The 14,761-nt window shown below is 44.2% G+C and overlaps 1 protein-coding gene across 4 annotated transcripts in view; it reads right to left on the reverse strand.

The window, feature by feature from the left end:
- Positions 1 to 14,761, reverse strand: part of rhobtb4 (Rho related BTB domain containing 4) — a 34,699-nt gene that overhangs the window by 3,438 nt on the left and 16,500 nt on the right. For all 4 annotated transcript variants that reach the window (XM_031848986.1, XM_031848988.1, XM_031848987.1 and 1 more), the window contains 6 exons: positions 9,375 to 9,576; positions 8,967 to 9,070; positions 5,173 to 5,358; positions 4,091 to 4,910; positions 3,698 to 3,917; positions 2,544 to 2,662 (listed from right to left, as the gene is read on the reverse strand). In XM_031848986.1, the coding sequence (XP_031704846.1) occupies positions 2,544 to 2,662; positions 3,698 to 3,917; positions 4,091 to 4,910; positions 5,173 to 5,358; positions 8,967 to 9,070; positions 9,375 to 9,566 (1,641 nt within the window). In that variant the 5' untranslated portion in view covers positions 9,567 to 9,576. The remainder of the gene's footprint in view (positions 1 to 2,543; positions 2,663 to 3,697; positions 3,918 to 4,090; positions 4,911 to 5,172; positions 5,359 to 8,966; positions 9,071 to 9,374; positions 9,577 to 14,761) is intronic.

Genomic DNA, 14,761 nt, shown 5'->3' on the forward strand with positions numbered 1-14,761 from the left:
ATAGGGCATGTATCTTCCTGAGCCATTTTATGTTTTCAATCTCTCCTGCACAATGTTGGATGTTTACATTTTCACTGTCTTTTTATTTATGTGTATTGTGCAAATAAACAAACAAATAAATCTTCTTCTGTAAATGCGATATATCAGTCCTCCAAGGGCTTAAAAAAGGCCTCAGCTCAACGGAATTGGACATTTAAAGACGTAATGAGTGTAAAATACTCAAAATACTCAAAACATAATGTGTGGGTGAGGGAAAAGCAGTGAGTCATACAGCCGCCACCACAGATCAGGTACAAAGTTTAAGAGAAAGGGTAAGAAACTTGACGTCATTCTTCCTCTGCACTGAAAAAAAGGACATGTCGTTTCCTCTTTTTTTCTGAGTAATAATGATGATAATGATAAAAAAATGAGGTTGAAACACATATCTTAACGCTGTTCTGCACGGAACTAGAATAGTCATGTTATCACACAACAGAATCGCCACTGAAATGTGTGAATCTCAAAATACTGAGAAGTGTGATGCGAGCGTGGAAATAGAACAGCACGGGCTGATCACATGTTGCTCTCACAATTATATTTACAGGTTCTATACATTTTAATATAATAGATTTATATGATGATCTTCCCAAACCTAAGAGAACAGATGCAAAATGATAATATGATGATATAGTCTTTTCATAAAGATAACCCATTAACTGTTATATTTTCCTGTTTTTACACTCATTTAATTTGATAGATTTTGTGGAAATCAACAATTTGGTTTGTTTTGAATATGTCTAAGAATATTGCCCTGTATAAAAACTGAGTAAATGGGTCATAGACTCATCTTGTCATTTTTCACTTCTTTTTTGTAAATCTCCAACATCCACATCTCTTAATACTTTCTCCAGTATGGATTCTCTTTTAGAGTAACCGAACAGAACTGGACCATCTGCTGTGTCAAAGTAGTTGCTCTAAATGCTCTGCTTCTATGAAAGACCAGTGTTGAGTGTTTTAGTAAGCATGTCTGCTAACAACTACTGACACTGCTTTTCAAAATAGCATTTATCCGTGAAGATGTGTGCCTCAAGGTAAATACAACACGTTGTGAGTCAATGTCATGGCAAAATGCAATCTGTGCATTAGCAACACTTCACACCTTTGCCTATTAAAGAAGGAAATAAGTAACTGCAGCTTGTCATTGGCATATAAAATCACATGAAATACTTAGCACTGCAAAGCCGTTTTACCAACGTAAAAATGCAGATACATATACACGCAAATATACTGTATGCACTCTCATAAACACAAGTGTCGGCAGTTTCATTGTGCCGTCAGCCTTTGAGTCTTTGTCTCCAGTGCACCTGCCTTCTATGCTGTGCCAGCTCCATGCCATAAACAATGCCACATTAGCCACTAACATGAACCATTTAGAGTAACCATAGACACCGGCAGCCCATCAGCACCAAACACTGTGCCCCCTCAGTGATGCTGATGTCCTGTGTTCACCACCTTCCACAATAGCTGCAATGGCTTCTTTTCACACCCACTCACATGGTGTGTTCTGGAATAAAATACAGGCCATCCGCATGGAAATACAAAAAAAAAAAAATGGTTTAGTTTTCTCCTAACATGCCTTCTATAACTTTGAGCTTTATACCTAAACTGGATACACAACATCTGTATTCCTTGTCTGTCCCTCTCTGATTACTTCCAATCCTTCTGAGCGCCTGAATCTATGTAACCTAACCCTACTGACCGTGAAAGTAATCATACCCCAGAGGATCTGGTTCGGCAACACAGTCCAGGGAGAGGCGACTTAAAGACAGACGGAGACATGAACTTCCTCTCTGATTAGGTCAAGTCAGCTGCACATGCACAGAAGCTGAACCTCAGGGGAGGGAGAGCACACCTGAAGTAACCAGACCCACCACTTGGACAATGCTGACCTCAAAAGAGGTACTATTCTGGGCTTACTTTGAGTACTGAGACAGGTTAGTGAAACATCCTAGTTCTGTTATCACGGGATGTGTGAAAAAAAGTATGTCTGTGTGTCAGAGATGCTCACAAGTCCTTTCTGGCAAGTCAAGTCTCAAGTCTTTAAGGGGCAAGTCCAAGTCAAGCCGGGCTACTGCATTATCATCACTCCTTATGTGTGCAAGGCCTCCGGGGATCTAGTAATTGCAGAGTTTCAACCACATTTGCAAGTGAAACAACAATTTGTAGGTCAAATCTGATAAAAGGCCTCTGGCATGCTGAGCTGTAAACCTTCACATACCAGAAGCACACAATGAGAACAAGACATACATTTGCAGGATTTACAATGTCAGGAGGGTAAGACATCTACCAAGTAATAAACCTTATCCAAGAAACCCATTCACCTTTGCTTACTCGCTTCTTTTATCAGATGTTGCTGCTGTTGTTTGGTACAGGAGCGTGCTTAGGTTGCTCCTAAAGGCTGACCTGAGTTACCTTCCTAAGATTCAGGACACAAAAACTAAATCCCTGCTCAAAACTTAAAGTTAACTCCATCCTGATGCTTATCCCGGTATATCTGAACTCACCTCCTCGATGTAGCTTTCCATGAAAGAGCCTCGGAACATGGCAGCCATCCAGCTGCAGCTGGAGATGAGCAGGGGCTTGTGGGCCGGGAGGCAGCCATCGTCCAGTCGAAACACCACATCTAAAACCGGGGTGGGAAAAGAGCATTCATCTCTTGGAGTGCCACAGAAGCCCAAGCTACAGAGGGGGAAAGACAGACAAGGCAGACGTCCAGACACACACACACACACACACACACACACACACACACACAGGCAGAAGGCCAGACAGACAGACACACACAGAGACATAGACACAGGTAGACAGACAGAAAGATAAATTGACAGAAGGGCAGAACAGCGTTTGACACAGAGTAAGGGAAGGAGAGCAGACGCAGGGCAGTAGGTCATGGAGTAAATCCTGTGTGGAATCTGGACTACAGCTTTGGTAGAGAAAGTGTCGATAAGGAACACAGCAACTATATTAGTGTAATAATGTTGCAATGGGCAAAATCTGAACGCAAAGGATTTCATCTATCTTAAAACAATCCTTGAATAATAACTGGGTTGAGCAAGTCTGATAATACAGTTGTTCTTGCTTAATGTATCAATATAATCTCTTATTAGCACTTTATATGAAGATTACCATTAGTATAATCATGAAGACAACAGATAAATTATAGAGAAGTGAATGTGAGACAGGCTTCATTCAGAGACAGCTGATCTCTGGCTCTGGCTGCAAATGCTGTGACAACATGCATAGATAACAGCTTAGGGGAGCAGACAACACCGCACACCCACAACACACAGGATGCACACGAGAGCGGACAAAAGACAACCGAGCAGACTGAAACAACAGTCATCAGATCACCTGATGACTTTAAAAAGGACTTCAGAAACCAGGGAAACCACAACATATAAAATGCATCTTTGTCGGCGAGTATGTGATCAAAATGTACACAAAGTGTACATTTCCAGAGACAGAGAAAGAATGCTGGACATTAGCTAAATAATTAATGTCTTTCTCGCGCATTCTCCTCATCAGCTTTTCGTAATCCTCTACACAGATGCACACACCTACAGTCAAACACCTACTGGTGCATATATGGAAAACAGCTACAATGACACCAATGCTACTGAAAGTATTGAGGCACTGAGTTGTTGGCACATTGGTTTACCAGAAAAAGCGCCTTTATTGAGACACTCCTTGATGCGGTTGGCTCTGCGGACGTGGAAAGCCTTGGTGATCTCCTGGTTCATGAAGCTCTCTCTGTTGAGAACATTGGCCACCATCATTCGCAGGTCAAACACCTCAAGCAGCTCTGCGATGGTGGCCACCTGCATCAGATCCCCTCGGCCCTCGTCCAGACTGCCCGTGTACAGGTACTGAAGCACCGCCTGAAACCAGAACAAATTCAGACGTCAAATATACAGCTTTGGAACAACTGGGAAAACACCAAAAAGCTTTTGTAGCCTGCAGTAATATGCCAAACATTTCTAATATTCACATCAACAGATTTATGTTCTATTGCACAACGATGTTTTTTGAAATCTTATTGCTTTAAAGTCACCTTGAATGGCTCTTCCTGTATAAGCGCATCCATGGCTACCACAGTCATGAGTCGTGGTCGTCCCGTCATGGGATCATCAACATGCTCCAGACACACACTCAGGAACCCCCTTCCCCATCCTGAAAGTGCTCGACCAGTCCCCAGTGCTCCCATGGAGTAGTGGGCTCGAGAGGGGAGCGCATTATCACTCTGGGAAGTCCTCAAAGAGCCCTGCTGGAGCAACTGGGGTCGATTCAGGCCCCGCACTCCTCCATCTACCCCGTCTTTATCAATGTCCAGGCTCTTAGTGCGCCCAGCTTGCTCCTTGGCTCCTCTCCTGCTCTGCTCCTCTTCCTCTCCACTCTCCAAGTTTTCCTTGCTCTCCTGTTCCTCCCACCATGGCCCCATGCATGATCCACCAAGATCAAGGGTGAAGAGGTCATAGAACTTGGAGCAGGACGTTGCCAGATATACTTTGTGTGCAAATACATGTGTGGCACCACCGTGCAGAAGGAAAAGAACATCTGTACACAGTGGCTGGCAGAAAAGGGAATCAGGGCCCTCGCCGTCTGTGGGAGGCGGGTCGGGGATGCCCACTATGGGGCGAGGCGGACGAGGAGGCAGGAATGGCGCCTGGAGAAGGGGCCTCTGGACCCTTTTCAGGTGGGACTTCCAGAACTGCAGGTGACGACGGGAGATGAGGGCGGCTCGGATGGCATTGTCAAAGACATCTTTGACTCCAAACTGGGCAACAATACTGGTCTCAAAGTAGGGAATCCCAAGTTCCTTTGCCACCTCGTGGCCTCTCTCTGGGGGAAGGATATCGGTAGGTTTGATTGGTCTGTGGGACAGAGATAATGATGTAAAGACGACAGTGTTCAGATAAAGATGTAAGTAAAAGTACAAGTACAAGGAAAGGAAAAGAGAAGCAGGAAGTTGAGGATCTTTTACACAATTTGTTATGCCTTCATCTGAGAACAACATATATTTATACTTTCATTTTACTACTCCTAATACTATTACATACTTTTACGATGGAACAATTGGGATTACAGTTAATAAATTAATTTGACTGTTAATGCCTGATGAAGAAGGCGTCTCACTTGGCTAGGGGTCGCCGGGCACGGTTAACTGCATCAAGGTCGGCATAGCGCAGGTCCAGCTGGCAGCCAACCAGAATGATGGGCGTCCGGGGACAAAAGTGCTTGATCTCCGGGAACCACATGGTGCGTACATGGCGCAGGGAATTGGGATTAGCCAGAGAGAAGCAAAGCACCACTACGTCAGACCTACAGGGAGAGGAGGGGTAGAAAAAGTCTTCATTTCATGTACTTATAACCTAACAGAGATCATAGATAAGATGGGAAAAAAAGATGGCACGGAGGAGCAGATTTGTTGTGTCATAAGCAAGAGATGTCAGCAGAGAGAAGACATACGGCCTTTGATGGAGTAAAGGGGACAGAAAAGAAAGGAAGAAAAAAGAGGTCAGTATACTGAGTCACTGAACATCTTGTCAGTTTATGTTAAAACATGTGTGATATGTGTATGGAAGAAGCTTGTTCAGCTGCTGCAAAGCATTGTGGGAGCATCGACATTGTCATCCAGAAACCTGGGGGGTCACAAGACGCATGTGTGTGGGCGGGACTGTGTGTGCGTGAGTTTGTCGGGGCCTCTGGGCTGGTGATCTGTGTGGCCCATCTCCCTCTCTCTCTCTCTCTCTCTCTCTCTTACATAAATATCCCTAAGCCCTGCAAGGCTGCATGGACCACAGAGAGAAGGCTAAGAATAGATCAGTATCCACACACACACACACAAATTCATTTCCTCACCCGATGTGTTTAAGCAAGCCCACAGCAGCACTTACAGCTATTCTCTGGTGCTGATACGTCTGTGGCATGTTTGCGCATGTCTGTCTGTTTCTAGGTAATGTTAAATCAAGCTCTGTGTCAGTGAGACGGATCATTTAGTACGAGTACAATGCTTACCGTGCAAGAATCTATAATTCCTAAATGATCTACTTCTTAAAACAACACAACACAACAACACAGGGCTTTTGACCCCAGGAGCACAAGACCAGGCCTATTTTGCATTACCATCTCTTATGTAACTTATTAATAGCCTGCAGATAATGAAATATATATTCCTGTTTTTGACATTCATCAGGTATTTGGTATACACCTGAAAACATGAGGTGCTAAACCACATCCTGAACTTGAAAACAGAACAAACCACCTAAACACTTCTCTTTTCCCCTCCTGTGCTACAGCGAACATGGCCTATTTACTGAATAGACAAAGGCAACGCCACTGTAAAAAAAAACCTTATCTGCTTGTTTTATTCATTAACTTTTAAAATATTGACTTCACTTTGTGCAAATCAGGTAAAAAGTCCAACAAACAGAGGTAATTCCACCTGTTTGGAATCAAATTCAACAGTTTCAAGCATTTAAAAATCTTCAAAGAAAAAAAACAGCCTTGAAGAAGTTTAATAAAAATACTTAATTTGCATTACAAACATACACCTGCGCAACAAGTTGAATTAATTTTTAAGGCACACAGACATTTTCTACAGTGTCATAGAGACACAGGTTCCATAGTCCATAGACAACACTACTAAAGCATTACATCACATTTCTCACACACACACACACACACACACACACACACACACACACACACACACACAGACCATTAGCACTTTGTCAAAGGATCATTACCATGGTTTATTCTGTTTGAGGTCATGTTATGTGTACATGCCTTTGTTCTTTGTGTCGTAAGCATTTTCTTTACAACCTAGGCTTCACTGCCCTAGTTTGTGCCAGAATACCTTGATGATAGCATAAGACTGTACCAAAATATGAGCCCAAGAAATATTTTAAACCTGTACAATCTTGATAAATCTGTCAAAAGCAGAGTTAAAGTGAGGTAAGTAAACCTAGTACCAGATTAATCCATAAGTACTGATGCTTTGCACTGCAGAGCTACTTCCAGGTTCAACCTGCAGGTCAACAATGTGTACTGTACATATATGTTTGTCTGAATGAGAAAGCACATGCGAGTCGATCACAATTTACCCCCAACATTAATGCTAATAAACAGTGTGTGTGTGTGTGTGTGTGTGGGGGGGGGGGGGGGGGGGGGGGGGGGGGTTGTCATCATTATGTAAAAAGAGAAACAGACATAGACACATGAACAAACAGAGCAGAGATGTCCCAGATAATCAGATTTTCTGACTCTCATGGCATAACACTTCTCATCAGTCATTAGGTCTGTCTAACAGTATCATAAAACTTAATAACAAGCTACTAAAACAGATTACAAGAACAATCCTTACCAGAGCAATATGATATTGTTTTGCTTATTTAGTCAAGAAGCAAAACTCGATTTTTATTTTCTTAACAAAATTCTGCTGACTGAAAAAAAAAAAAACATTGAGTTGAGGTTGGCTCAGGTTAGGTTCGGTTTAGCCTATTTTCAGGCTGAGATTGTTTTTCCAACCAGAAAGTTCCTCTCCTATAACGAAAGCATGTGACCGTCTGGGTATTGTCTAACTATGTGATGTTTTGAGTTTTGATATCAACAAAAGGCTACAGAGTGGAGGAAGATGTGAACAGGGTTTGGGAGCAGCAAGTGTCAAGGGTATAGAGGAGGCTAATGATGGAAGTTGAGTTACAGGGTAATAAGGGAGATGGGGGAGAGGGGAGGTGAGGCAGAGGAGAGTCTGAGGGAAGGTTGGAAGAGAGAGCATGGCCAAAATGAATGAGTGGATGAACATGGCTGGAGGAGCAGGAGCAGGAGGAGGAGCAGGTTGAAGCCTGGAGCTGCAGACGCCAGGGAGGCAGGCAGGCGGAAAACAGCTGAGCTGGCACTGTGTCTTAATCAGCTGACTGTAGGCTGACGAAGCATACAGGACATGCAGACAGACACGAACGCACACACCAAAACAGAAACACACAGAGGCAGATCAATGTCCAAATGTACAGACACTGAGGGAGTGGAAGAACACAACAGAAGGGAGGGAATTTGATCCTCAAACTGAACTACATCCAACCTACAAATGCACAAACGCAGTCACGCATGCACACTTGCCAAAAGGTGACAGGGTGACATGTTACACGAAGTGCATCCACCCACCCTTGTGAGAACTCACAGATTGCACAGTGTGATGTGTACATGCATGTGTGTGTGTGTGTTGATGTTTGTATCTGGTTATGGCTTATGAAGTAGTGCTGTGAACGTAAGAGACAGTCAATTATGAAAGATGTGTATAAAATAGATAAAATGGCAAAGTAGATGGCAACAAATGTGTGTGGGAAAAGAAAAAAGAAAACCTCAAATTATTGTGTTTAGATAAATATGTGGCATAGTTAATTAATTATATATGTATACAGAACTCATCTAATAATGTATGAAATGCATCTTCACTTTTCTGTGTTACTGTCATGTGGTCAAGTTTGGTCACCGTCGTTTGAATTGGTATTTGCTGATTTTGCTTTGGCAATAAGTACTTTTGCATTCCATGCCAATAAAGCAGCTTTGATAAAGGGAAAGGGAGTAAGAGGATAGAGTGATGATCCAATCATGTCTGGTGGAGGAAGGATGTAACAGCTTGAGAGCAGAGTTCAACTAAAAAGCGTGGCAGCTGGATTACACACAAAAAAAAAAACTTTTGGGGAGGTAAATGTTATGCGGGCATTTTTATGTGCGGGTCTGTCAGGTTTCTTTCTCCTAAACCGCCCGGCAAAGAATTTGCTCACATATTAGCCCAAAGAAATTGTGTCAAGGCCATACAAATTCTACAGAGACAAGACAAAGACAGAGCAATGTCTTGGATGCACCAATTGTGAAAAAGGATTGTGTTGCAAGGTGTGCCTGTTACTGTGCGTGTATCCGCTCACCTGCCATAGGCAAATCGTCTGTCTTTGTGATGATCCCCGAAGGTGTCCCACAGCCTCAGGGACACACTGACCTCATCCACTACATCACGAGATCTCTCTAACACCTGCAGAACAGTCACATATCTTAACTTCATTTTGATGTTTGTGTTTTAGTGATATTGAAGGATTATGCAATCACCCAGGAAGGGAAAAAAAAAAACAATGCACAATATCAAACTGCATGGTCAACATCTTTAGAATCAAGTTGTATTTCATAGGCCTGAAGAGAGAGGTTTTCAGCTGTGATACATATGAACAATAAACAGAATAAGCCTCAGTAACATGGCCAACGGTGTAACAGAGTGGGCCTATATGTGGCTCTTTCCACACTGTGTTTGGCTGTGTGTTTAGGTGTATGTGTGTGCCCACCTCCTGGCATACACGGTACTGGTCGATGGCCCAGACGGTTGGCACGTGGGTGGCAAGCAGCTGATACTGTGTGAGGGTGGCATTGCAGGCCCGGGCACAGATTAGCCTGGTCTTACCTACTGCATTATCCCCTACCACCACACATTTAATGGTTTCCACATTGGGCCGCTCATAGTCTGTGTCTATATCCATGGAGAGGGCCCTGGAGAAAGGCAAAAGGAGAGAGAGAGAGAGAGAGAGAGAGAGAGAGAGAGAACGAAAAGAGGTTAATTCAATATTCATGGGATATTAAAATCACATTGATAATGCATCCCAGGAAGACCGACACTGCATTTGGACAATGAAAGCAACTGGCCCCAGGGACAATACAGCTTCTAATTCTTGCCCAGTGCAGGCTAGGGAGGCTGTGTTAAGGCTCCCGTAGCTGTACTGACCAGTGTTCAGACGCTTCTGCCAAACTCCTCAATAGAACACATGGTTCGCAGGCTGAGGAATGAAGGGACCGCAGAGCTATTTCTGTAACAGCACAGAGAGAGGGAGAGAAAGACAGCGAGACTTCCCATGAGCTCACTGTCCTTTTCTCTTCTTGTCTGTCTTTCCCTGTATCCATTCCCCTTTTGATGCATTGATAGCATGCTTCACAGAAAACATAATGCAAAGTGATGAAACATTTACCTTGGCAGCACAAAAGACAGACAATAAAATCACTCCCAGAGGCATTCGTAATAACTTTTTAGGTCATTCAGGGAGCCCAGGGGGAGCTTTGCGTCATCTGTTGGGTTCAAACCTATTTACTGTAGGCTGACATAGAAGGGAAAGTAGAAAGAAAGTGTTTGTTGCAAGTTTGACTACCTGTCAACTCTGCACTGAACCACAGCACAAGACAGAGGCGGTTATGTGACACAGTTCGACTTCAACTTTTAAAACATACACACACACACGCACGCAACCAAACACCCAGTTAGACCTGAAGTCAGATAATCAGTCCATCCATACTTGCAACTAGATCAAAGACCCACCCCATAAATAGAGCAACTGAAACATTCATAAAGGCCTTGCTAATCCTTTGACGTGGATGCCAGTGCAACACTTCAGACCAACAGCTAAAAATGGCATCTATTCATTGTCGGACATATGAGCCATGTGTGCACCCTGTTAATCAGCCATCACTTGCCCTCCATGTCCCCAAAGACCTCCAACCTATTCATAATACCACGGCTAAAATATAGAGCTTATTTCTTCCCCCAGCAGAGACATCAGACAACAATTTACCCTGCCAACATCAACAAAAGCATCTTTCCTGTCAAAAGGAGTCCCAATTACGTCAGCCAGAAAGTACAGCACAGAGAGCCTACCTTTGTCTATGTGAGCTGAAGAAAAGTGTCCGTCATAGAGGCCGTTTCCTGATTGGTCCATATGGAACAGATAGAACTGTGCCTTTCGGAGCTATAAATACCATTTTTCCCCTGCCACCTGTCTGGCTGCGACACCTTCTGAGACACGTACTACAGGTAGAGGAGTGAGATAGAAGAAGCAATAAAAACGTTTGCACTTATCTAACAGCTATCTGCCTAATAGTCATCGCAGCAGCCCTCTTCGTGCTGTATTAGGAAAAAAAACTACTACACAAGGGGTTCTGTAACATCCCCAACATGAGAGGATGCAGAGTATTGTAAATTCCTAGCATTTCCAATGTAACATTAGATAAGCAAAAGGGATTGCAAGAGAAACAAGGCAGGGGCGGGATTATTAGAGTCTTAGAGAGAAAGAGAGGGACTGTCAGCCCAGCATTAGAATCAGTCAGTTATGCCACTGGGATCAAAAGGGCAAGACCAGCAATAACCGAGGCTGCTCAGGGGAACGTAGCACAGCTTTTCCTGCTGCTGCTGCTGCTTCTCTCTACCATCAAATATGTGGTTCTTTAAGAGCGTAAGACAGTTAGAGAAAAAGAGACCTGAGAACAGTGTGAGATCATATAGTGACCCAAAGGAGTCTGTAAGTCAGTAGGCACATAGGCATGTGAGCATGCATGAGTGCATGTGTGTGCACGTGGTAATGAGCTTAAGGCCGGCCTATGAGGCATGGAATGATGCGAGCAGTGATGTAACCAGGAGGCGGAGTTGGTGGTGGCGGTGTGGACAGTTTCCCAGGGGGATCAAGAGTACCCGGCTCCCAGATATCATCCTCCATCTGATGCTCTGCATCGGGCTCCGAGCAAGAGTCTGGTCACGCGGCAGTCAACACACATAACACAATTGTTTACTAGCACACCACTGAACTTTATAGATATGCACCTGCTCTCAGGTATATATTGAAAGTGATTGAGCTTTCATCAACTTCAACAATTATTTGGAATTGCATGACTGAGGGATGAGCTGAAGCCTGAGACTGTGAGAGCAGAGCAGTGCAGCTCAGAGGAGCCGAAAGAGAAGCTGCATAGATCAGGTTTCATTTTCAGCCAACGACCTATAGTGAACTGTACACAGACGTCTAGACTTCATCTGCTAGCCAGTGTCATCTTCCCAGCAGGGCCCCAAAGGAGGCTGCATGGGCAAAGAAGTGTTGCATGTAACCATTAAATGGGTGCTTGAAAAAGAGAATGAGATTCTGTCCCAGTTGTTTTGTGCATGCATTTCTGACTCTTGTAGTGACATATGAATGGGTGTAGGCAATACCACAGTGACGCTGTGACAGGGTCTCAAACACTCACTCTAAAACACTCAAACACCGACCTTCTGGTTTTTGCGCGTGTGTTTGGTGCAGGAGGACCAGACAGACAAAGAAGCTCATGCATAATTTGGACAGTGTGCGTCTCAGTATGGCTTTGCTTTAAAGCCAGAGGGGGTTTCATAAGGAGATGGCTTGAAGCTCTACTTCATTGCACATTTCCTGGCATCTTTACTGTTTGTTTTTTTACACGCTTCCTGTCTAAATCCTTTCCTTTATCCTTCCGTCTGTCTGTGTCTCTCTGGTTTGTTCCCAGCTGTGCCCACTCAACCTCACCTTCTGACCCGCTCACAAGCTCCCTCCTCTCTCCTTCCTACTCTGTATTCATTCTCCAAATCTAACGCTCCAGCTCACAGTTATTCCATTCTTCACTTCCCCCATTATCTTTTAGTAACCTCTCCCTCCGCCCCTTGATTTAGAGGTCATCTATCTATCCATCTATCTATGACCTCGCACTTTTCTGGATAGCAATCAAGGAGCAGCATTAAACAGACAGCCGTCCCACACCCAATTTACTTCCCCCTCTGTCTCCCTCTCTCTGTTATGCAACACTTTTAGCAATCCACTGGCAGCCACCGCTCATCCCAAAGCCCTCCACAGCCCCCCATCTGCCTCTTTTTTGTCTTCTTCCTTGGGGCTAGAGTTCACCACCCTTACTGAAGCCGCCTGCCTCTCCGCTCCCTCCCACCCAGCCCTGCAAAAAAAAAATGACCCCAATAACCACCCACTTTATAGATGGGTCAACACTTGCGCACTGGCACAGAGCTATGGGGTTTACACTATCACAGGCTTGACTGCATATTTAAAGTGTCCATGTGTAATTGCTGGATACAATTATGGCTACATGTGCAGTCATGTATGCAAACTAATCTCACTATTTATTTGTCAAAGTATGCCCTCATGAAATAAAATGTCTACTCATTCGTACTTGGGTATGCTTTTCAGGTGTGTGTGTTTGTGTGTGTGTTATGTGGGTGTTTGAGACAGTGACTGCCACAGGCGCAGCTGGCACAGACTGGTTACATAACCTGGTCTGTAGCCTCTGCTACAGACCAGGTCTACTGTCAGCCATCAAGGGAGCCTCTTGATGGCTGACAGTAGACCTCAGACTCACACACACTAGCACAGACATGCACACACGCAAGCATGCCGGCACGCACTTGCCTCACCCACTGCAGATGGCACTGGTATTACTGTGCGCACCGTGGCAGACGGCGATATGTATGCATAAATCCTAATGAATGAGAGGGTCTTTGGGAGCAGCATGAGCCTGCAGAAAGCCTTCCTCCTCTCTTCTCTCTGCTGCGATAATGCTTTGTAAACACAGGAAGGCTCCTCTTGATGCCCTCATTTCCTTTATCCCTCCCATCTTCCTCCTCCTCCTCCCTTGTCCATATTTTACACCTTCTCTTTCTCTCCATCTCTCTGTCTTAACTTGTTTGTCTTTATCGTGTTTCTATTTCACACCCTTATTCTTTCCAGTATCTGATCCAATACCCAAACACTATTGCAATTTTGGACTGGAGGTGGATAAAGTTTGCCTGGCAGACACATTCCGGGCCATAAATCTCCTTTGGGAATGTAAGAGGGGATTTAAACATAACATACTTTAAAAATGTGCTAGAAAGCCTGGTCCTTTCAATAGCCTGGACCCTAATTAGCAAACCATTATACAATATATAGATTACAAACATACCACTAGCAGAGCTGAACATTGTTAAAAACGCACTTTTTTCTCACCAAAGCGGTCCATATCATAACATACTGGGTTCAGATCCAGGAAGACACACCCATAAAGCACAATACGTACACGCAGTTGCAAGGTCTATTACCCCCGGGTACCCTCCACTACAGTCTGTTCCAGAGATCAGAACATTCAAGGCAGCCATATAATGCTGGCTGACTCTTCCATGTGGGTCTGTCAGTGCTGCACTGTGTTATCTCACAGCTGTTGACACAGTCAACGTGTTGGGCTTAGTGCCTAACCAGGACAATAAACAGCTCTGTCCCATTACACATAACGACAGCCTCGATCATTGATAAATTAACAGAAGTAGTGGGCCAGTAGTTGAGCCACAGACAGGTGGCCATTAATAGACATCTTTTCAGGAGAAAGATACATTGGCCAAAAGACAAAACTGTTTGTTTACCGAACCACACTTTGCAGATATGATTAATTACTGATGACTGGAAATTATATAATTTCCAGGTAAATGGGGGAGGCTTCTTCACCAGCCACCTGCACGCAATTCCTCCGATGACGTCATAGCCACAGGATCAGCATCATTGTGTGTGCGTGTATTCATGTGAATGGGTGCACGTGCATTCTTACACACTCAAACAGCAAGATTTTGCTCGTGATCTATTGTCACAGCTTTGATCCACTATTCCAGTAAATACTGTGCCGTAGCATCACTACACTCATCAATGAAAAGCACCTCGTGCGCTCCCACCCTCCCACCACAGCCATTCATAACCACCTGGCTCATTCATATTTTTTTTGGGAAACCGATTCAACAAAGCAGGCCATCTATTGTATTGGCATCCCTGTGTGCGGGAACGCAATGCAGGTTACACACATTCAGCGCGGTGGTAAGGTGTCTGTTATCATCTGTGTTGTAAAAGGCAGGTGGATATCATCCTACATCCCGCGCTGGTAA

The sequence above is a fragment of the Anarrhichthys ocellatus genome, unplaced genomic scaffold, assembly GCF_004355925.1.
Source record: "Anarrhichthys ocellatus isolate YVR2014 unplaced genomic scaffold, GSC_Weel_1.0 scaffold9, whole genome shotgun sequence".
Classification (NCBI taxonomy): domain Eukaryota; kingdom Metazoa; phylum Chordata; class Actinopteri; order Perciformes; family Anarhichadidae; genus Anarrhichthys; species Anarrhichthys ocellatus.